The 22,689-nt window shown below is 36.6% G+C and overlaps 1 protein-coding gene across 1 annotated transcript; it reads right to left on the minus strand.

Annotated features, from left to right (window-relative positions):
- Window positions 1–1,964: 1,964 nt before the first annotated feature.
- Window positions 1,965–20,732, minus strand: LOC145996906 (glutamate receptor ionotropic, NMDA 1-like). The gene is made up of 2 exons (XM_083133473.1): window positions 20,709–20,732; window positions 1,965–4,445 (listed from the first exon to the last, which is right to left on the minus strand). The coding sequence occupies exon 2, from the start codon at window positions 4,414–4,416 to the stop codon at window positions 2,473–2,475; it is 1,944 nt and encodes a 647-aa protein (XP_082989599.1). The 5' UTR covers window positions 4,417–4,445; window positions 20,709–20,732; the 3' UTR covers window positions 1,965–2,472.
- Between the last annotated feature and the right edge of the window lie 1,957 nt (window positions 20,733–22,689).

Raw genomic sequence — 22,689 nt, forward strand, 5'->3', positions numbered from 1 at the left:
ACTTCACTTACGGTAAATGGTCGACTGGATTCACAGTTTCCAAATTCCTCAACACACGAAATAACTTTATGTTTAAGTACTACATCATATGAGTGATGCTTCTGTCTCTCCATTTCTAATGTCCGTTTGATGTGCACTTTGCAAAAGCTGGCTCACTGACCACCTATTTACAGGAACAACAGCATAAGAACAAATCACAGAGCTCGCTACTAAAAATAGACTCTCTTTGTTGTGAAATATTGATCGTTCTAACACTTCAAATTGAAAGGAAACAAAATTTCGTTAAGGGTGATTTTTTTTACCAATACTTGTACTTTGGTAAAACATCGAGGAGAAAACTTGATGACTGAAATTTGCAAATACTTCAGTCTATATTACACTAATACCATCGTGTATTTACCCACAGGGTTAGAATTCAGGTGCCAGTCCCTTTTCCTCAGGAAAGCCAGCTCTCCTTTTTTTTTTTTTTTTTTGCAAATATGGTCTAAGAAAGCAATGAAAACAACTAAAATTTTGAAATACGATCTTAAAACATTTAATTTATTAATTGGATTGGATTAAAAGTAATTAATTCTTGCACAAGTGGCCTTCCTGGAGAAGGCTCAACTGGTAGCAACATGAAAAACTATGCAATTATTCTAATACATGGCCGACTCTACCATATCGCCACAGATTTCAAAATTCGTTTATCAACAGTGAAAAAATATAATGGCATGTTTATTATTATGATGTAATGTTACACGTGATACAGAAAACACACACACATTAAAAAAAGACATACTGTGCTCGTTATTAAAAAAAACTTTTTAGCACTGAATTTGAAAATTCAGGCAGCAGGTTAATATTTTCAGCCGTCCTGTATTTTCCTACCCCTGTTTATGCATACATACTCTGATTCATACGCCACCGAATCCAAGGTTCACCTAAATTTTCAAGATCAAAGACCCGAGAAAATATTGTGCCTGGAATTAGAACAAATACGGTATTTAAATTTCATAATACCTTTGCTGACGTATGCCTGAGGATTTTGTATCAATGTACTTTCAGATGTAAATTTTAAAGAACGGGGCGAGGCTTTGCAATATGTTGCTACACCAATGGATAACAATGTACAATAATAACCATCTAATCCGCAGTATATTAGAACCATCAATTTGCAATGTAATTTGCAGATGTGAAAATACCACACACCTCTCGAATCATAGGTAGATAATATTTCCTTAATATATAAATATGTCAACTACATCTAGGTATGGAAGGTGCAAATTCTATGTAGAAGGTGCGAAAATCTGTTTGATGAAATCTCTAGCTAGAGGCCGGATTAAGACGAAATTGGGCCTGATGCTTGAAATCTTAGGCGAACAATAAACGCAACGACGTTATAGTTACGTCACAGCGCAAAGAATAAAAGTAACTGTATAATAAGTAACGCTGTGTCTAGGTGTCCGGAATTTCTGGCTCCAAATTTCATTATAAAATTTATTTTCAGGTTAATATAGAAAAGAAAAAAACCTGTTCGGCTTTCTGAAAATTCTCGCCTGTTTTCATCTGGGCCTATTTCAGGAATGGGCCTAATGCTGCAGCATCAATAGCGCCAACCTTAATCCGGCCTCCAATAAAGAAATATTTCCTTGGAGAGACCATTAAGAGATTACACCAATAGCAACATACACAATACAAGTAAAACTCAAATGCAAGAATTATATAATTATGAAATATTATTGATCATATCATTGTTCATTTTCATTATTAATAGAAAGCAAGAATTAAATACATTTCAACCATTTTATAATTTCTTGACATTTAGAATCAGCTGATAAGGGAATGTACCTGGAATATTATACATACGTACCTGTATTAATATTTATATAATGTGGGTGTATGTGTATACGTACATGAAGCTCCTCTCATGTCTGGGATGATTTCGCACACATCTGTTTATCCAACAGGATTTTGGATTTTATCTTATTTTCACATTATCGGATCTGACTCCCCACGCCTGCTTTGAAAAAAAATCTGGGCACGGGCTTGGAAATTCCTTTATGAACCGCGCATGTACTGTTTCGGAATTCCTGGAAGCAGAAGACATCACCCGTATTGAGTTCTGAATGCTCACCTGACCTGAATCCTATCGAGCATGTTTGGGATGCTCTTGATCAGGGCTTATGAAAACCAATAAGGTACAGAAACAACCTGGTGTCCCTGAAGTCTTGTGGAGCAGTGTAGTAGTGTTTGTAATGTTGACATTAAAGTTTAGTTTTTGTTCATAACACCAATATCTTTTTAATAGGAAAGTTTTTGATAAGATTGTTTTGAAGAGAATAAACGGAATTGAGATTGTTCCTTTTTAGGAAAATAGTGAGGCAGGATCATTTTTGGGAAAACAATTCCAGGTTACACTGGCGACACCACACAAGCAGTTCTTTAAGAGCTTATTGTATGTAAATACATTTTTTTAAAATATATGGAGACCTAATGCAACTTAATGCGTACGTTTGCCAGTTTCCAACCTTGTCGTATTGTATATCGACATCTCTTTCGTTGGGCGAACAGAAGTTCGCAAAAAAGAACTAAAAACGACAGAACCGAACCAAAAGCCAGAACTAGAAAGTGCATCTGAACCTGAGTGAGCTTGAAAGCTGATCTGGTCTTGCAATTCGTGGAGCATCTCATTGAAGCGAGCGAGTTTTTGTGGATCTGAAACCACTTCTGCAGGATACCTGACTCCATCGCTCGCCTTGTGAGTGTGTTGAACCGCGAAATGAAAGGAGAATTTTTGGGTACGAACATTGAAACCAGGGTTATCCCCATGTGTTCCTCCAGAACGTGGAATGGATTACCACAGGTCAAGCATGAGCCTTCTGCGGAGGCTATTTCTACAAATATGGAGCTTGTTATTAGTCCGATGCCTCCTGTTTTCACATCAGGAATGTCGTAGGATCTGTTAACCGTAAACGACTTAGACAGCTTCTTCAGGTGATAGTTCGAAGTCTCCTCCAACATTGTCTGATGAACCTTTTTCCCAACTAAGTGATAGCCTAAGTCAACCATATCTTTGAAGGTGTTAATCTGTTTGGAGAAATGGGGCACCGTTAGGAAGTTGTACACGTTCGCTTCGTACAGGCTGCTTATTACGATGGAGAAATACGCCCACAAGATCCACATTGTTCTCAGCGTCCAAATCTTAGGCTGCCTGCTTGAGATTTTCAAAAGAACGGAGAATAGGGTGAGAATGTTCAGAACGACACTCAGTTTCTCATCTTTTCGGAATCGCTCGTACAAGTGAAGGACTATTGTCACGAGACCGAAAGCAACTGAAATGCACAGCCATGTCTGTGGCACGAAAGGCAAGTATATAGCTTTCCATAGTGGCGTTCGCTGCTGCTTCGACACAACTATCACAAGCGGTTCAATTTTCAAAGGGTGGAAAAATTCCATGTTGCGATTCCTCTCTTCAGTCATTACTAACCCGTTTAGAGCAACGTCGGCGCGCCTTTCGGCAATATCTGCGAGCAGATGAGTCCATGTTCCGTTCGGTAATCGTTTACCAAGTTTTTTACGCACGTATGTGCGAGGTGTCGTGAAGTTCATCTGGTGACTTATCTCTTGAAAAAGCCAGCCATAAGGACCAGTAAATACATGCCGTTTCTTAGACACCGCCTTAATTCCCGAAAATAAGCTGTCTTGTGTACGATAGCCAGATGCTTTCAGCTTGAGCCTTTGAAGGTTCTGCATCATATTTGTAGGAAAACCTATTTTTGTAATTAAGTCACTTACCGCTTTAACACTGCTACTTGTAAAATTTAGAACTTGGATAGGAGACACTTTCAGAGCAACGAAAATACAGTTTATTTCGGGTATATTGTTCACTGAATTATAGAAATTCATACAACGGGTTCCTGAAATTATTATAAAATAGAACACTCTTTCACTTCGACATGCATCGTAAAATTTTTGAAATTCCACTGATGAATTCCACTCCAATTCATTCATCATAAGGATGAATACAAATTTAGCATTTGAATTCCAGTTAAAAGTTTTCTGTGCATTAGAGAAAATCGCACCAATATATCTGATATTATCCAATAATATAAACACAAATTTACTTCTTCCAAGGTTTTGATTTTCAATATAGTCGTCTTCAGTAATTTTGAATTCGTGTGAAGAAGATAGCCGATGAATAACGGAAGCCAAGTTCATTTCGTGGAAATGTCTTAGGAGAGGCATTGTGGTGACTTGGGAAGTTGAATCTATGATGGAGAGTCGTCGCGCCGTTTGAAGATACTCCAGACATATAGATGACACAATTTCTAGGACCTTGTTGGGCATCTCTGTGTCCCTCGGGGTTAACAGCACAGAACTGCTAATTCCAAGGCAAACACTGAATATGAACGTGAATGCATTCACGTACATCATGCTTCCATATCATGAACGTTGGGAAAATGCTGAAAATAGAGAAACATACAGTAATATGATATCCACATTATATTAATAACAAACTTAAAAATAGTACGTAAGTAACTTAATGTATTGTTTACATTATCTCTTTCACGTCCTATGTATAGATTTACACATAGTGACGTTAGTAGTGACACTGATACTTTGATTGATTGATTGATTTATTGAGTTGGTGTTTTAAGTGTACTTTACGTACAATAAGGTTAATTGTGACCGGGCATTACCTACAGTTTAAAGTAGGATCCGAACCACTAAGGGCTTCCACTGGGTATCGAACCCGGGGCTCCTTGATTACAAGGAAACGACGAGACTATGTCATATCTTCTAGAAACGAGATATGACGAGCTACTGCAGCAAATATTTTTGTTTCTTGCTTGAAAAGTTCTGTACCCCTTAGACACCAAAAGACAAAAAAATGCAGCCTATTTTGAGTGATTTATTGAAGAACAATAATCAACAATCGCAGGAAAAACTTAGGAGAAGATAGTGGCATGGACGGATAACACTACATAACTGTAACTTCAATATCATCATATCATCACTCATCATCATCAATTAGCCAAAAGTGGCAGAAAAGCGAAAGTAAAATAAATCAAATCAAAAATCCAACAGCCGTTATAAGCCAGGTTGAGCTTATACGTTGCTTCAGCACGTGAAGTTGGCACAACCACACGAGCAAAACAAAAAAAAAAAAACAAGTAGCTATACCGATATTTAGTACATAGTTTGTGTTTATTTGTGCGCGCTATTCCAAAATTTGTGCACACATGTTTTGGCAAGAATTTGTAATTCAAAATGGTGATGCCAACTTCACACGAGCCCAAACCACTTGCTCCAAAGGTATCACAACCATTGGCAATATTTAATGTACACTTTGTGTAAACCCTAGCTTACCCGTGCCATATGAGAAACTTAGTTAGCTAAGGGTGGAGGAGGTCTTATTATTCACTAAAACTCACAAAAAGCATAATAATTTTTATTAAATGCTTGTTTGTTTGTGGAGGTGCAGTTGTTTATTAATTATAATAATTACAAAAATTATCATCATTACCAGCCAATTATACACTGTCACTGGCATGACACGTATTCAAAGTTGGCGCCTGATGGTCTACCAAGTGCATTTTGCCTCCTATTTATATCACATTTACGTTTTTATGAATAAACGCTATACAGAAATTTTGGGAACATCCTAGCAAACAATGCAAATTTATTTTCATTTTATAACAATTTTCACAGTTGAAAAATCGAAAAAATAAATAGAAGTGGTGGGCCTGACAGCCCTCTCTCCGGTAAGATAATGTTCATTTCTGTAGGCTCCTCTAAGGAATTAAAAATATAAATTATAAGATAAATATCTCACCAGTACAACCACATGCGCCAAATTTGGAATTGCCAGTAACACTGTCCTACAAATTTCAACTTTTGGTATGTTTCGGAAATGAAATAAACCACTTCATAATGATTTCGATATGCTGAGTTCCAAACTAACAATTAAAACATGTGATTAGCTCAGATAACCAAGATTATGAAGGACACTACATACTGATATGGGCAACTTGCAACACAGTCTCAATATCCCTAAATTCTCTAGTCATTACAATTTGAATGTAAAGTTGAAGCACACAATTAACACATTATATCACTGTGAGCTCTCTTGTACGTACAACACTTCTTTGCACACACCTTGTATAAATCATCAGATGTTTCTCAGTTGGAGTTCTAACAATGCACATCGATGTTGCTACGTTCCCCGGATTATTCTCAATGGAACTACTAACGTTTATTCCTCAACGGCGATCCTGAGACTTATCAGCCTACTATGAAGCCCTCAGGTTGTGGGAAATCAGATAAGGATATGCTTACGTAAACCTTACCAACTCTCGCACACAAAAATATATTTAGAAGTCAGTTAATGTTAATATATTACACTTGCACTCGCAATTAAACTCCTTATTAGAAACAAAATTGTATTAAAATCATAATTATTCTTCACTACACAAATTACCACATTCACATTTCCAAAATCACTCCCATTATTCCAGCAACATCCATAATATCTCTCACCTCACAACCCACAATCAAATGTTTTAAGGTTAGTCCATAACCATAAAAGACTACCCAATTGAACAAAACAAATTACGTCATAATAGACAATTAACATTTTAAACATATTAAACACCTAAAATGATACAATAAGTGGGTGCGTATCATGGCATCCTCCCACAAACAAAAAGAAAATTAACAAAATGAAAATGGAGTAAATTTTCTTTTTCAAACTCTGAGGCCATCCACTCAACTCTTCAACTGCTTCTCAGTTTCTTGGAGTGTAGGACGGGGCAGACGTATTCCAAGTGGTAACATCTAATTGTTTAACACTAGTTTCTCCACTATCGAAATCTTCCGTCTGTGTAGCACTTTCTTTCCTCCTCCAATTGTAGTTACCTCTATACCGGTTATAGCGATGTGGGGAGAAATTATTATTACCATACGAACTTTTTCTTCGGAATGGCGTTCTTCTCTCTTCTCCAGAAGATCGCTGTGATCCCTCGCAGTTCCTTCTTCTGTAGAACCCGCTTCTATTTTCTTCTCCTGAAGGATTGTTACTTTGTCGAGCGCTACCACTTAAGTTCTCATTATCAGATCTTCCGGTACCTGCAGGCATCTTTGCTGAATTGGGTTGATTACTGGAGAACGTCAATTGCCTAACTCTAGCTTGGTTGGCTCTTCTGTCCTCGAATCTCGGATTTTCTCTCCTCCATCCCTCAAGTTGCTCCGAGGCTTCATATCTTCCCAAGAAACTGGTAAGTTGGTCCATGTTGCGTGGATCGCAAGTAAGTACCAACTGATGCACTCGCAGCGGAAGTTGACTAATAACCAAGTTCAGTGCTTCGCTTTGGTCAACGCTATCCACAAGATTACAATAAGAGCCATATGTGTCCCAGCAATATCCTTCAAGTGAGAGGCCACAGCTCCTCGAATACCGTTTGTTTCTCACCGTCTGCATTTCCCTTTGCTTGGCATCAGCAGAGGCATATTGTTTTCTAAAGGCAGCACAAAAATGTTCAAAAGTCTTCCACTTCTTCTCATTTGCAACAAACCACGCCTTAGCCTTTCCTACCATAAGAGAGGGCAATAACTTCAATCTAAAAATCATAGGGACATTCATTAGATCCAGGTATGTTATTAGCTCTTTTAAATACCTCTCAGCAGAGACAGTATTAATCTCTCCAGCAAACTTTGAAAGAGCGTTAACATCAGACATGCGAAAAGATTTGTAGGAAGTATTCTTATAGGCATTGTCACGAGATATCTCATCCTGTCCCCATCTCTCAGACTTTCCATTATTATGTCTCTTCCTGGGCTTTGTAATTTTCCTAGTTTCAGTTTCCTCAGAACTAGAGGAAACTGTAGAGCAAGAACTTGACGAGTAACGATTCCTTTTCCTCATCTTCCCCTTGGAATTACCTCTCGTTGTTGAACGGTTCATTCCGGGTTGAAACACAGCTTCACCATTTTGAGAAGGTTCTAGAACCCGACAGCCTGCCATTAACATCTGTAGTTGATCGACCTGCCTATCTACAGATGCGACTTTCTCCGTAACTTCTTCAAGTTTCCTTTCTTGCCTTCTTTGATTTAGCTCTAAATTATCAAGTAATTCTGAGGAACTCTGTGTTGGTTCTGGCCTTGCAATTATTTCAACACTCTCTATTCGTCCCCTCAATTTCTCAATTTCATTTTCCATTTCCTTTTCTTTAGCTTCTCTAGATGTTTTCTCCTGTGTCAAGTCTAAGTTCCACTTTTCATAATCCTCCTTTTGTTTTTCTTCCAGCTTTAGTATTAATTCAGCTACTTGCTGCCTCTCACACGCAATTTCCTTCCTCAGAGTCTCCTTAATTTCTCTACATTCCTTTCGCCCCTCTTCTATTCTAAATAATAATTCTTCCTTATCTTGACTGAGCAGCTTCATCAATTCTCCTCTTTCTTCATTCCTTTTTCTTTCTTATTCATTTCTTATCCTTTCCTGTTCCTCTTTATCTCCTCTTCTGATTCTTTCTTGTTCATTTCTTATCCTTTCCTGTTCCTCTTTATCTTCTCTTCTGATTCTTTTTTGTTCATTTCTTATCCTTTCCTGTTCCTCTTTATGTTCTCTTCTGGTTCTTTCCTGTTCCTCTTTATGTTCTCTTCTGATTCTTTCCTGTTCCTCTTTATCTTCATTTCTTTTTCTATCTTGTTCATTTCTTATCCTTTCCTGTTCCTCTTTATCTTCTTTTCTTATCCTTTCCTGTTCCTCTTTATCTTCTTTTCTTATCCTTTCCTGTTCCTCTTTATCTTCTTTTCTTATCCTTTCCTGTTTCTCTTTATCTTATTTTCTTCCCATTTCCATTTTCTCCATCAGGGTTTGAAACAACTGTTCCAAACAAGGACTTCCTTTGTTACCCTTCTCTTTACAAATAAGACATTTCAATTCTTCCCCCTTATACTGCGATTTTGGCAAAGGATAACCAGCACAGCGTAAGTGGAACTTTCTTTTACAATCGTTGCACTCGACCTCTTCATCATCAGCTTTCCCTTTATCGGAACAGCAACTTAAAGTATCCATTTTTAACTTACGGCTATCACTTCTTAAATTACGCTTCTGCATACCCTACTCAAACACATTTATCGAGTCCCGCGTTGCGGCGCCAAAAAGTTTACACCTGCTACGTTCCCCGGATTATTCTCAATGGAACTACTAACGTTTATTCCTCAACGGCGATCCTGAGACTTATCAGCCTACTATGAAGCCCTCAGGTTGTGGGAAATCAGATAAGGATATGCTTACGTAAACCTTACCAACTCTCGCACACAAAAATATATTTAGAAGTCAGTTAATGTTAATATATTACACTTGCACTCGCAATTAAACTCCTTATTAGAAACAAAATTGTATTAAAATCATAATTATTCTTCACTACACAAATTACCACATTCACATTTCCAAAATCACTCCCATTATTCCAGCAACATCCATAATATCTTCTTCTTCTTCTTTTTCTGACCCTATCAACTGGTAGTCGATTTTAGTCATCTTCCTGAGTTTTTTTTTTATTTTTTTTTTTATGTATTTAGTTCGCTATTCACTTATATTTCACAAGAATGAAAAAAAAAACATCTATTGATATTTATTTATACTGTTTGTTAGATCGTCAAATTACATCTTCTTGCATATCCATAAAGAAGCCATATGGTGGGAGGAGTAGGGTCCGTGAGCAGGGCAGTAAGAGATGTAGGGAATGGAATTCTATTTCGACGTAAACCACTATATAATTTATCTCGTTCTCTGTCGAAATTGGGACATTGTAAAAAGAGATGTGTAGCATCTTGATTATCTTCTCCACATGCGCAGGCTTGTTTTGTTGTAATATGTAGTCGTGATAAATGATCATTAGTGCGAACATGACCTGTACTTAGACGTATTATAAAAGTAATAACTGATCTTGGAAAATTATATGGGTAGTACCAAGGTTTGTTTTGTGAATGTTCTGCAAACCATTTATATGTGTTGCCCGTGGATTGAAATTGTTCTATACACCACTGTTTCCATTTTTCTTGAAGTTTATATTTAACTCTTGGAAGAAGGTCCGTGTATGGAAGTCTCGCAAGTGAGGTAGTTTCCGATGATCGAGCGGCTTTGGCATATGTGTCCACACGTTCATTTCCCGTGTTTACTTGGTGAGCCTTTACGTAACTAAACTGGACGTTGATATTTCTTCCATTAGCATACTGAGTTTGTTGGATTATAAGTATGATGAATAAAGGATGTTTACAAATCTGAGGATATGAGGAACTCAGCGCCATTAATACGCTTAAAGCATCTGTTATGATGAGAATTTTTGTGTAATTATTATGGATAGCGTATGTGAGAGCTTTATATATTGCATAACTTTCTGCAGTGAAAATAGAAGTGTCAGGTGGTAAACGGAATTGTTTGTTTATATTTTGATCTGGAATGAAATAAGCACAACCCACACCTAGGCGGTCTTTGGATCCATCAGTATATATGATTAGGTGTGTTGGCCATTTCTCTTTATACATGATATGTCTTCCTAAATCCCTGAAATGGATATTGCATTGGGTATATAAGGGTATGTCTAATTGATAAATTAAAGGATGTTGGAAGGTAAAAGACTTTGCACGTGATTCCAGGTCTATGTATTGGCAATATACAAAATAAAAGAATGTGTGTTTAGGATCTATTGCTTTATTTTCTGTCCATTGTTTTTGTATTTCAAATAATTTATTGAATGGGTGCGAATGATTTTCCCAGGTTTTGAGCAGAAATTTTATTGTTAATTGGATCCGTCTATGTGTCAAACTAGTTTCTCTGCTTTCCATATATACACTGACATTAGGACAGGACTGCATGACACCTAAGCAGGTCCTCAAAGCTTTTCTCTGTAGTATGTCTATTTTGTCTAAAAGACTTAATTTTGCACCCCCATAACTAAAGGCTGCATACTCAAAGTTTGATCGAAAACAATTCCTATAAAATAGCAGTAAGATTTTGGGGTGGCCACCCCATTTAATTGTTGTGATACTACGGAGTATATTTATTATTTTACGGCCTTTATTGATTAAATGCGTGATGTGTGTATTCCATGTGAATCGCCTGTCAAAATGTATACCTAAATATTTATGTGTTTCTATTACTGGGATATTAGAAATGTGTGGTATATTGTTAGGATGAGTATCCAATCGTTTATTATTAAAGCAAATAATTTTTGATTTTGTTTCGCTGATGGATAATCCTTCTTTGAAAAACCACGCTCTTATGATGGCGATTAAATTCTGCATTGCTATTATACCTTGAGTAGCATCATCTGTAATGTTATAGAAACAGAAATCATCTGCATACTGAAGGGGATGAAATGGTAGAATTGGTAATGCATGTATCTCATTCGTATAGATATTAAATAAGAGAGGGCTCAGAGGTGAGCCTTGAGGTATGCCGATTGAAGTGGAACGAGGATCGCTTAGTTTGTCGGCGAACCATCCGAATATAATCCTGTTGGAATATAGATTCCACACAATTGTTGAAAGTTTTGGGTGTATATGAAGATTCTCTAATTTATGACAAAGATTATTTAAATTTATAGAATCATAAGCTTTTTCAATATCTATAAACAAACTGAAACAGTAGGAACGTGTAATTTTACTATTTTGAATTGCTGCTGTTAGAGTGGCTATAGCATCTTGACTACTAAGATTAGTTCGAAATCCAAATTGTGTGGAATGAAAAAAATTTTCGCGTTCTAATAAATAGGATAGTCTATTTTTCATTGTGCGCTCAAATATTTTTTCCAAAACTGAAATTAGTACTATTGGTCTGTATGAGGATGCATGGTCCGGAGATTTGTTTGCTTTTAAAATTGGAACAACTACATGATTTTTCCATTCTAACGGAACTATGCCGGTTTGATATATATTGTTGTAATGTGAAACAAGAATATCTGTTCCGGTATTCGGTAAATGTGTTATGGCCTGGTACGGAATACCATCAAGACCTGGTGCTGTGTTTTTCACATTTTTAAGAATTGTTGTTAATTCCTCTCGGGTTACAGGTGGAAAATCTTTTGTAAATTTTGAAGGGAGATTCTCGTTATTATCATAATGTAGGTGAACAGATGGTGGAGTTAATTGGGAGAGAAATTGATGTTGCCAACTGTCATCTATCGGTCTTTTTTGAGGAGAACGTGGTTTGCGTAAAGAATTGAATTTATGCCAAATATTTCGGGATGATTCCTGCATGTCTATCGAATTGCAGTAGTTAATCCATGCTTGTCGTTTGGTTTGTAAGTATATTTTTCGTGCTTGAGCTACGGACTTTTTCCATGATATGAGGTTTTCAGGATTGGGACATGAGGCATATTGTTTTTCTCTGATTTTTCTATTTGATTTTGCCTCTTCACATTCTGTCGTCCACCAATGTATCTTTGGAAACATTGTTTCACAATGAGTATTTTTACGCGAGGTTAGTATATCTAAAGCTTTAGTAATATATTGAAGTAGCAGTGAATAAGATATAGGCTGGGAGGAAGTAAGATGTTTTCTTAAAATAAAGGAATCTATTAATATTTTATATAATTCCCATTTTACATTGTTAGTTTTCCAACGGAGAATTGGTAATTGGACGGGGGGAAAAAGTTGGCTTGGTAAAAATTGGGCACGAATATATATGGGAAAATGATCGCTACCATGGAGTTCATCCTCTATGAACCACTGAAATTGAGGGAATAATGAGTCCGATGTTATAGTTAGATCAATTGATGTTGGATTACTTCCATTTCGAGGTATATGTGTTGGTGATCCATCATTTAAAACGATGAAAGAGTTGTCGTCCATCCAATCCACTATACTAGTGCCAAGTCTATCTGCTGCATGCATACCCCAAGCATCGTGATGCCCATTAAAGTCCCCGACAATTAAATAAGGACTGGGTATGTTGAATGTTAAAGCTTGTAAATCAGTTTGTTTTATATTTTGAGAATTGTAATTGGAAGGGATATACACATTGATTATCGTAATTTTATATCCTGCTATGTAAATTTGGATTGCTCTTGCTTCTACTTTATAATTCTGGAATAGTTTTTTATGTTTATGTAATTGTATTTCCTGGTAGGCTACCTTTTCATGGACATATATACCAATTCCCCGTTCCGTATCTTTGTATGGAGGTCCTATACAATGATAATGGGAAATTCTATATATTTCTTGCTGACGACCCTTAGTTTCTTGTAAACATAGTATTAAAGGGTGTCTTTCCGTCACTAGTTTTAGTAGATCTGGTTTACGTGCAGAGAAACTATTGACATTCCATTGAAGTAATAATGTCATATTAGTCAACTTTTATATAATTGATTTATTATGAGGTGAGATTCTGTAAAACGGCCAGCAGGTTTGTAGATAGGGTATTAATATGTTGTAAAAGAAGTTTCTGTTGCTGTAATTCTTTTATTTGCACAAGAGTAGACCATAGAAGCGGTATTGTCTTTAATAATGAGGTGTAAACCTCTTGAATATTTTCGGATGGGAGATAAGAGGATGATTGTTCTAAGTTTTTATCTATTGAATTAGCATGCTGTACCCTTGAGGAGCTAGAATTAGAATAAGCATTTTGTGCTATATTTAAAGAGGTCTTGGGTTCTGATTCAGCAGAAGAAGTATCTGTAATTGATGTTGTGGAAGGGTTGGATTGAGTATGTATCCTTGGTTTCCTAGGATGTTTCCTTTTTTCTTTTGGTGTCACTCTGATATTTTTATGTACTTCTATCGTCTTCCCTGATGTATGTGGAATAGGATGATGAAACGTTAAAGCAACTGGAGTTAAATTTGATCCAACAGAATGATTTTGCCATTTATTAATGTTGGGGCTGTGATTTGCAATTATGATAGGTTTAGATGTAAGGGTAGGTTGTGCATTATGATTTGGAATTTTTGAGCCTCTAGGTGAAGTATTTAGTCGGGCACGAAACTGAATAGGAGGAAAATCTGTTTTGTTTACAATGGGATTCAGAATTTCCTCTATAGATGGTGGTTGTATATATGTGCCTTCAATAATTTCTCTAACCTCACGGTAAGAGAGATTATCGTTCGCCATTCGCTCCTGTATTTGTTGTTCTCTTTGCCACATTGGACAATTTTTATCAAGAGCTGAATGAGCTCCTTGGCAATTAGAGCATTTTACTGGTAGGTTACAGGAGGAACCATGCTTATTATCTCCGCAGGTTGCGCATTTTGGTTGGGAACGGCACTGAGTTGCCGTGTGTGCATATCTGAAACATTGTCTGCACTGAAGAACAGCTTTTTGCCTTGGATTAACTTCATATATCATGCTATTTATGATTAGTTTTTGGGGAATTATACGCCCCAAAAATGTCAGACATATAAGTTTTGTATCTCGTAGCAAAAATGTTCCATCATTTTTCCACAACTTCTTTTTCATGCGTTTGACGTCAATGACTGGGATAGGCGATTGAACGCCATCAAGTACATCCTGCTCGCTAACATCATATTCTATCCCGTAAACTAGTCCTTCTCGTTGAAGTAAAGATTGCGGTATACGAGATTTGATCGAGAGCTCAGCTTGAAATTTTGTATTTTTGACGAATTTGTTTGCCTCCAGAGCAGATTTAAACGTAATTCTAACTCTATTACGACCACATTGATCAATATGTTTCACTGGTATTTCTGCCTTCCTAAATTTATTTCCTAGGCTTCCCCCAGCTAGATTTCCAATATTTTTCCCTATACCCTCTATCAAGACAATGTATGGGCCAGAGCTGTCGAGTTCATATAAATTCTGATAGGGGATCCTTCTGTTCTGAGATTTGATACAATTTTCTGTGTTTTGAGACATTGATCCTTCTTGTGAATTATTACATTGATACTCCTCACTATTGATGTTATCCACTTCGATATATTGCGCCGGAGAAGGAGGAACATTGGGATCCACATAACTAACTTGAACACTAGCATTTTCATGCATTAATGCAGCATTATGACAATCGTTTGAGTCTTCTTCCATTTGGACTCTGTTTGTAGACCTTAAACGGGCTTTTACTTTACTTCTTACTTATATTCTTATATATCTTCTCGAAGATCACACACGCTTAATTGACACAAATTAAACACAATTTCAATCCACCAAATCACCACACATAGACATAGCATCTATGTCTATGTCAAATCCATAATATCTCTCACCTCACAACCCACAATCAAATGTTTTAAGGTTAGTCCATAACCATAAAAGACTACCCAATTGAACAAAACAAATTACGTCATAATAGACAATTAACATTTTAAACATATTAAACACCTAAAATGATACAATAAGTGGGTGCGTATCAATGTCTTTGGCAGCATTCCTCAATACCTGCAATATCCTGATGGAAATGTTGTCCATGCTCGTAACTGACCATAGTTCTCTGGGAAATGATCGGATCTAATTGTAAAAATGAATTTTGAAAGACATGTTGCATCTCATTTTTTCACATGACTCCATATTTTCTACAAGTTCTTTGTAATTCTCAGCTTTGCGGTTTCCAAGAAAATTGTTTCCTATCATCTTGAAAGCAGCCAGCCTAAGCTTCTTTTCAGCACCATGAATTACTTCATCGAAATGTAAATCCTTAAACACGTTGTAAATCGAGGTGTATTTTGATATAAGGGATAAAAATGAGATTAAAATTTGTCTTGCATCAGCAATGAACTGAGCTGCAGCGTCCCTATGATGAGACTTCATTTGTGTCGCGCTAAAGGATATACTGTATATACTTACTGTTTAGGGACAGATGATATTCCACTTGATAATTGGCTTCATTCTGTGCTGTTTTTGCTAATTTATACGTTACTGTTTCCATATTTTTAGCCGCGTTCGTGGATACCAGATGTGGGCAAGTTATGAAAATTTTTGTGTTAGCCAAAAAACAGAAGGGGGAAAAAACGATGCAGGACAAATTTCAATCTAAGTTTTCTCCCTTATATCAAGAAACACCTCGATAAAACTTTCTCAGTATGAAGAGGAAGGATGGTAGTTAAAAATATCCAAAAATGCGAAAAGTTTGAGCTCTTCAAACTTAAATTTGAACATTTGAACAGAGTGTTAAAATTTTACTAAGTTTCAACATTTGATCATCTCAAAATATGCAACCGTCTTCCTCTTTACAAGGAGCTCAAGAACACTTCTGTATCTTCATTCGTTCCCGAGATATACTTAATTGAAAGGAGCATGTTGCTCAAAAATGACATTTTGAACAACCCTCATATAATTCTTATTTCTACTTCACCAGCGGACATGTTTCAAACGAAAGGGAGTATGCCGATCCAGATCCAACGGAAAGCTTTTATACAACCATGTCATAATCCATCCTCTATCTTTTCTTCATCCTGCCCGATTTAGTTCGTCACGAGATTTTATGGTAGGAAATCGGTAGAAAGTTGGGGGTAAACAATTTTCTAAAACCTCTTTATGTTGTTGTTGCATCATTTTAAACAATTTTGGGGGGAAATTTACACAAGTACTTAACTGTTAAAAATAAGTAACACAAGTTCAAAACTCTAGAAAAGCAGATGCAGAATCACAATTATCCGGAAAAAAAATAATTAATAATAAATCCTACCACAATTTAGAAGCATTTAGCATATTTTCGAAGTTTTAGCAACAATGTTTATTATCGTTAATCCGCACGACAGGGAGGGGGAAGAAAATATAAATTCTTGCAAAATCTGAAATATCGTCAATGTTATTTTCGTCGATTTCTATAGGTTCACATTTAAATATGCCTGCAGCTAACATTCTAAATGCAATGGTAGTACCAGGGAGTGCTCGTTCGGCGGCGCAGATCGTATGCGCAGTTGTCCGTGTATACATGACGTCATCATCGAGAAGCTCGGCACGGAAAAGGCTGGTTCCATATGCAAATATTGAGATATTTGACAACGAATATCTTCTAAAATATAGTAGCAGTGGAAAAGTTGCAACTTTTACTGTTAAGATTCATCCCTTCTAATCAATTTATCACAAAGTTGATTCAAATGTGTAAAATGGTTTTCAAGAAATCGTGGTACGAAGGAACCCCTGTTTTGTTCTCTCCAGGCTTCCAATGTAAGGGAGTTTTAACTTAAGCGTGTTGGATTTCTTTTTGCTGTATGTTTTAAAATAAGATTATTTTATTCTTGCTGTGAAAACTATTATCAGAAAACTAACGGAAGAAATCTAAAATATCACAGCCTTTCCAGTCGGTAATTGCGTAAGTAAACGCAAAGACAAGATTGTTATAAATAATGCGGAATTGCCCATTTATGTGAAAAAGACATTGTGCGAGATCTAAAAGCAGAACATTTTAATATGGTATGTAAATGTAAGGGTGTAATAAACGTGACTGCTTCCCGTAAAATATCACTGCACTCTCCACGTTTCTCTTCTGTCTTTTCTTTGGCGCCGTCAATAGCTTCAACACGTTGTTTTTTTTATATATATATTTGTCACATATTTGTTTTAATTAGTATTCTGCTCGTTCCGCCACCTGAACGCAACAGATAGGGCAGTGCAGTTACACCGGAAGAAGGCTCGGAAATGGCAGGTTTCAGAAGTTAACTCATCCAAATTGAATTAAACAGGTATGTGCTCTCTCTAAATTTAAAACATAGTTCACAAATAATTTGATTAAAAGTTTTAAAAGTATCTGTTTTATTTAATAACGTATTAATTGGTGCATTCTTCTCCAGCATAGCTATAGGCAGTGACCACACTACAGGGGTGGGGCAGGAACGCCCCCTATTCTCGTTCGACAATTTCTCTCTCTCTCTCTCTCTCTCTCTCTGTCTCTCTCTCTCTCTCTCTCTCTCTCTCTCTCTCTCTCTCTCTCTCATCTGCCCCCAGTAAAACGACAAAAATAAATAAATGAATGAATGTTCTTTTAGCCAAAATATGCATTTTTGTGTCGTATGTAACGGAATAATAAACATGATTGCCCCGGGAAAATATGATTTACCCCTCCATCTTTTCTATTGCGCCTTCACTAGCTACAACATATTTTGATTTATATTGTTCCCACATATTTATTTTAATTTTAGTATTGTGAATCATATTCCACTGTGTTACCTCACGTAGCCCCCCCCCCCCACACACACACACACAAATGTACGATTTCAGTTGCAAGTTTTAGACTACGCTTGTCAAATGTCCACTTATATCTTTGTATTCTTGAGCCATTTAAAAAGAATGATTTCGCCCCTTCTTCTGGACGATGTTTTCCTACTGGAAGCCCCTTTGCAGATCGAGATGCGTGACTATAGCCTTCCCAAGCCACCGTCCCCTCCAAATACTGTCCTGGCCTCATGAAAGAAAAATATATGTATTTATATGAAATATTAATTTGACTTGGCAGTTTCTTTTTTCGAACAGGAATAACTTCTAAATTTTAATAGCTTATAAATTTACATTAGCAATTTTGAGTAAAGGTTTTGCGTAACCATAAAAGTACATTTAGAGACTGCAAGGTCAACTCTCGATATTTCAGATATATTAATAATTTTCATCACAATGTCTAGTAATAATTATTTGTTACTTCAATAACATCCTCGCAAATGTTTCTCGCATATTAAAAGATAGATGCCATATGATTGTCATTTTCTGTTTATTTCCTTGAAATGCTGACCTCCATGGCGAAGTGGTTAGCACAACGCTTTACGATGCCAAGGGCCCCCGGTTCGAATCCCCGCCCGGGCATGGGTCTACTTTCCTTTCTTCAATTTCATCATATCATCACGCATCCTCATCTTTCCGATTAGCCATATGTGACAGATGAGCGAAGTAAAATAAACTAAGTCTATTAATCAATTATTTTTTTAAACTCTTTAATACTTCTTTAGCATGCCACGTTTTTGTTAAAATTATATTACGATTTGTAAAATGACGAAATTCTAAAGGAGAACACGCAACTTTCTTTGTAGCGCATCGGTCAGAAAGTTTCAGGAATATGGATTTTCAAAATACATTTTTTCACATGTACATTGCCCCCTTTTAAAAGTAGCAAGTTTTCATTTATGTTACTAATCATTAAAAAGATGCCTCAATACCATCTTGGAGGATGACAATTAATATTTTCCCCCTTCTAAAAGTAATAATATACATTCGCTCTCTGAATCTCCCATATAAATGCTAGGAGCCGTCTGCTTCAGCCGAGCTCACTCCCTCTCTGGTGACGTCACGCGTTCGTGCAAGATCGGCAATCTTCGGATGGCTTTACCTAATCTCTATCTACCTTGGGTAGTACAAGCAAGACGTGCAAATGTAATTGAACTCATTTTTCGAACCTTCCTCGGTTTACTATAACTTCTTCCTACACTCCGAAAAAGCCACGAGTCGCCACTGTTCCAGTTGAATTCAATTAAGTTTATCATACCACAGCTACATTCAATAATTTATTTACAAAATGTATGGCGACTCTGCACAGTGGCGCAAATTTGTGTGAGCCCGTGAGGCCCGAGCCCTTTCAATATAACGTATGTGTTATTTTATAGACTTATAATTCAAATGTTTGAGCCCACCCAATGATTTTGAAAAATTAACACCCATGGCTTTCTCTCTTTTAGATGCGAAGTATTCGGTAGTTTTTCAGATTTCTTGTGTTCCACAAGTACACTTTTGTTTCGAATACTAAAACTGGACTGTGTTTTTGAGTTTTTGACTATGTTGGGTCGCTTCATAGTTTAATCCTGTTCAAGTGCTTGTTGAGAAATATACTAGTGTTTTGTTGTGTCATAAAAATAAGTAGAGATTGTCCCCGATCGAGTTGTGGGAGGTTCAAGTTTGAAGGATTGGTAAGTAATTTGCCAAGGAAAGTAGTTATTTATGATGGGATTTGATATATTTTAAGACTCTCTATAACTACTGAAAGTACTATCATTGTATGTGCAAGACCACAAGAATCAAGAAGCTTTGTAATCAAAGGGTCTCGGGTTCGATACCCGGTGGATGCACATAGTGGTTCGGATCCCACTTTAAACTGTAGGTCCAGTCCCAATTAGCCTTACTGTGCATAAAGTGGACATGCGCACGCGGAGCATATTTATTATATATATATATACTTAATGTTCTATTTACAAACATCTCCACCCTCCCCACTTTTTCGTCTTTAGATGACAAGGGATGAGCCCCTCCCAAATAAAATTCTGTCTATGGGCCTGGAATGAAGAGAGAAGAAATTAAATTAGAAGGCATAAGAAAGTAAAAGACGACATAGAAGGTGAAAGAGGTAAGAGGAAAATCGGGAGTGAAAGGGGTTAGAGAGGATAAGAACTCATATAATGTCTAATGTCTTATTCATAGCTGGCCACCGTAATGTATGAATTTGAAGCTTCTGCCCACCCGATCGAAAATATCTGACACCATCGAAAAACCGAAGGTATAATCAGGGAAATTATTTAATAGGCGTTTATTCTTTAAAATGTCACGATGGTAGTTGGATAATAGAGGAAATTGACTGTCTTAGATCATCTTCTCCACAGTTAGCGTTTTCATTGTTCAAGGAATGTTTGCATACAATGTTTTCAGAACACTTGAAAATCAATAAAGATGGAGTCCATGTGACTAGGTTATCAATCGTGACCGAAATTTCGCACCAGAATGACCAATTTACGTCACTGCCTGTTACGATTTATTTCATTACTTAGTATTGTCAACAAAAATTATATTCTCAACTTACCTCTCTGTTCTGTTACTCACAAAGTCCACAGAATAACTAGAACGTACGTACCATTGGCGCTTTGGTAAAAGACCTATGCTGTGATGACACATCATGCTGATGAAAAAGATATAAACTTTGTCCGAGTCCCAAACATACGCAGGAGTAAAGATTGGTTACGATTAGAGGGACACATTGAACTAGGTATGAGTATAATCGATACATATAGCACGTGTACATATTGACAATGTTTTCATATTTACCCTAAATGTTTACTAATTCAAGCTCTAGATCCTCAACTGTGAGAATAGATGACATGCAATGTGTTTATCTAATAATAATCTATCTTTCACGAGAAGTGCGTGTGACAGTCGACCACATGTACTGGAAGACATGTCAATATTTAGCAAATGATATTATCTACCTAAGTTAGAGTTTTCGCCGCTTCCTTGTAATTTTACTTCAGTAATTTACAGTCGGTTGCACGCTTACAGTTCTTCAATGTCCGCTAGCATTAGTTAACTGGCTCTTAAAGTCCCGCGTAACATAAGTGGTGGTTGGGGTTAAGTGCCATTTTATACGGAAACAAGATACACTGTTCAGCCAACAGATTATATACGTGCAGCCGATATGGTGGAGTCTGGATCAGCTGTTGGTAATTTCGAAAGTTTGCTGAGTGTTTTGCATTGCCATAATAACAGTAAAACAATTGAATTGTCAATTATTCCAGGAACGACAAAAATTACAGACACGTCTACAGTGTGTCCTAAAACAACTTAAACAACGATTGTTTGCTGATAGATATCATAAAAAAATACACTTGCGTGCAAAGAAATAGACCCATCTCACACTTTTGACATAAAATGTTTACTTGTTCTTACATTTTCTCCCAACTGTTTGGAGGCACATAAAATGTTTATCCAAATGGAAGCGTCTAATCCTACTTATATGTAGATAAAGTTCAGTAATAAATACGTATGATGTTAATAAATTTCATAACATTTTATGTCAACCCAAAACGCTCTGACGTAACTTCCAGGGACAACCTTCCCTTTTTAAGAGAGATGACTTGAAAACAACAACTTGGGAGTCCTACCTGAGCAAAATACAGAAAATTATACTTGTGATCAATTGCGCCCGCAGGGAGAAAGTTCATGTAATTCGAATGGTAAAATTGTAGTGATATTTTATAACAAAAAAATATTGTTTTTGTAATTTACAGCAATTATTATTATTATTAATAATAATAATATTATCTTACAGTACCCTTCTGCAAGAAAACCTGGATCAGAGGTACCAAGAAGGACAGTAGATTAAGTAGTCACTTACTCTGATATCTGCGCCATTGTGAAAAAAGTACAAAAAGACAAAGAACTGTTCATCAAGAAAGTGACAGATGTTTACTGAAATGAAGCAACTCGAGTCCAGTTTTTATCTATGTAGTGGACTTGAGTCTGAACTTGTGTACATCGCCAAAGTATTTTCAATTCAATTTGAATGTTATGATTTCTAAAGCAGTAAAAGTACTAGTAAAAGAATAATAATAGGAAAGATAATAGCAATAATAATAACAGTAATAATAACAACAATAATAGAAGTTTCTATGACTGCCCCTCTTGAGAAAGAATCCTGCGGGCGCTATTGCTTGCGATTTTGTAAAAAGTATTTACAAACTCAGAAAGACAAAGAATTGCCAATAAATGTGGACAGAAATACAAGACTGTACAATCTAAAATGTCTCCATCGTGTTTCGAGTGTTATGCAATATCAATAATCGCAAGAGACACGTGCGACAGATGTTGATTAAATCGACGAAAGAAGAAATGTGTTCGCCACCTCGTGCTCCCAAGGACCACAGGAACGTATAAAAGACGTAAAGCAAGCAATTTGTCTCAGCAGCATTTTTGTCCTTGGTGCATCTTATCGGCGCTACGACCGTTAAAAAAAGGTCCCGTTTGCCACCTGTATTCTGGCAAACCAACATAACATGTAATCGCATCTG

Source organism: Lepisma saccharinum, chromosome 13, assembly GCF_977018435.1.
Source record: "Lepisma saccharinum chromosome 13, izLepSacc3.1, whole genome shotgun sequence".
Classification (NCBI taxonomy): domain Eukaryota; kingdom Metazoa; phylum Arthropoda; class Insecta; order Zygentoma; family Lepismatidae; genus Lepisma; species Lepisma saccharinum.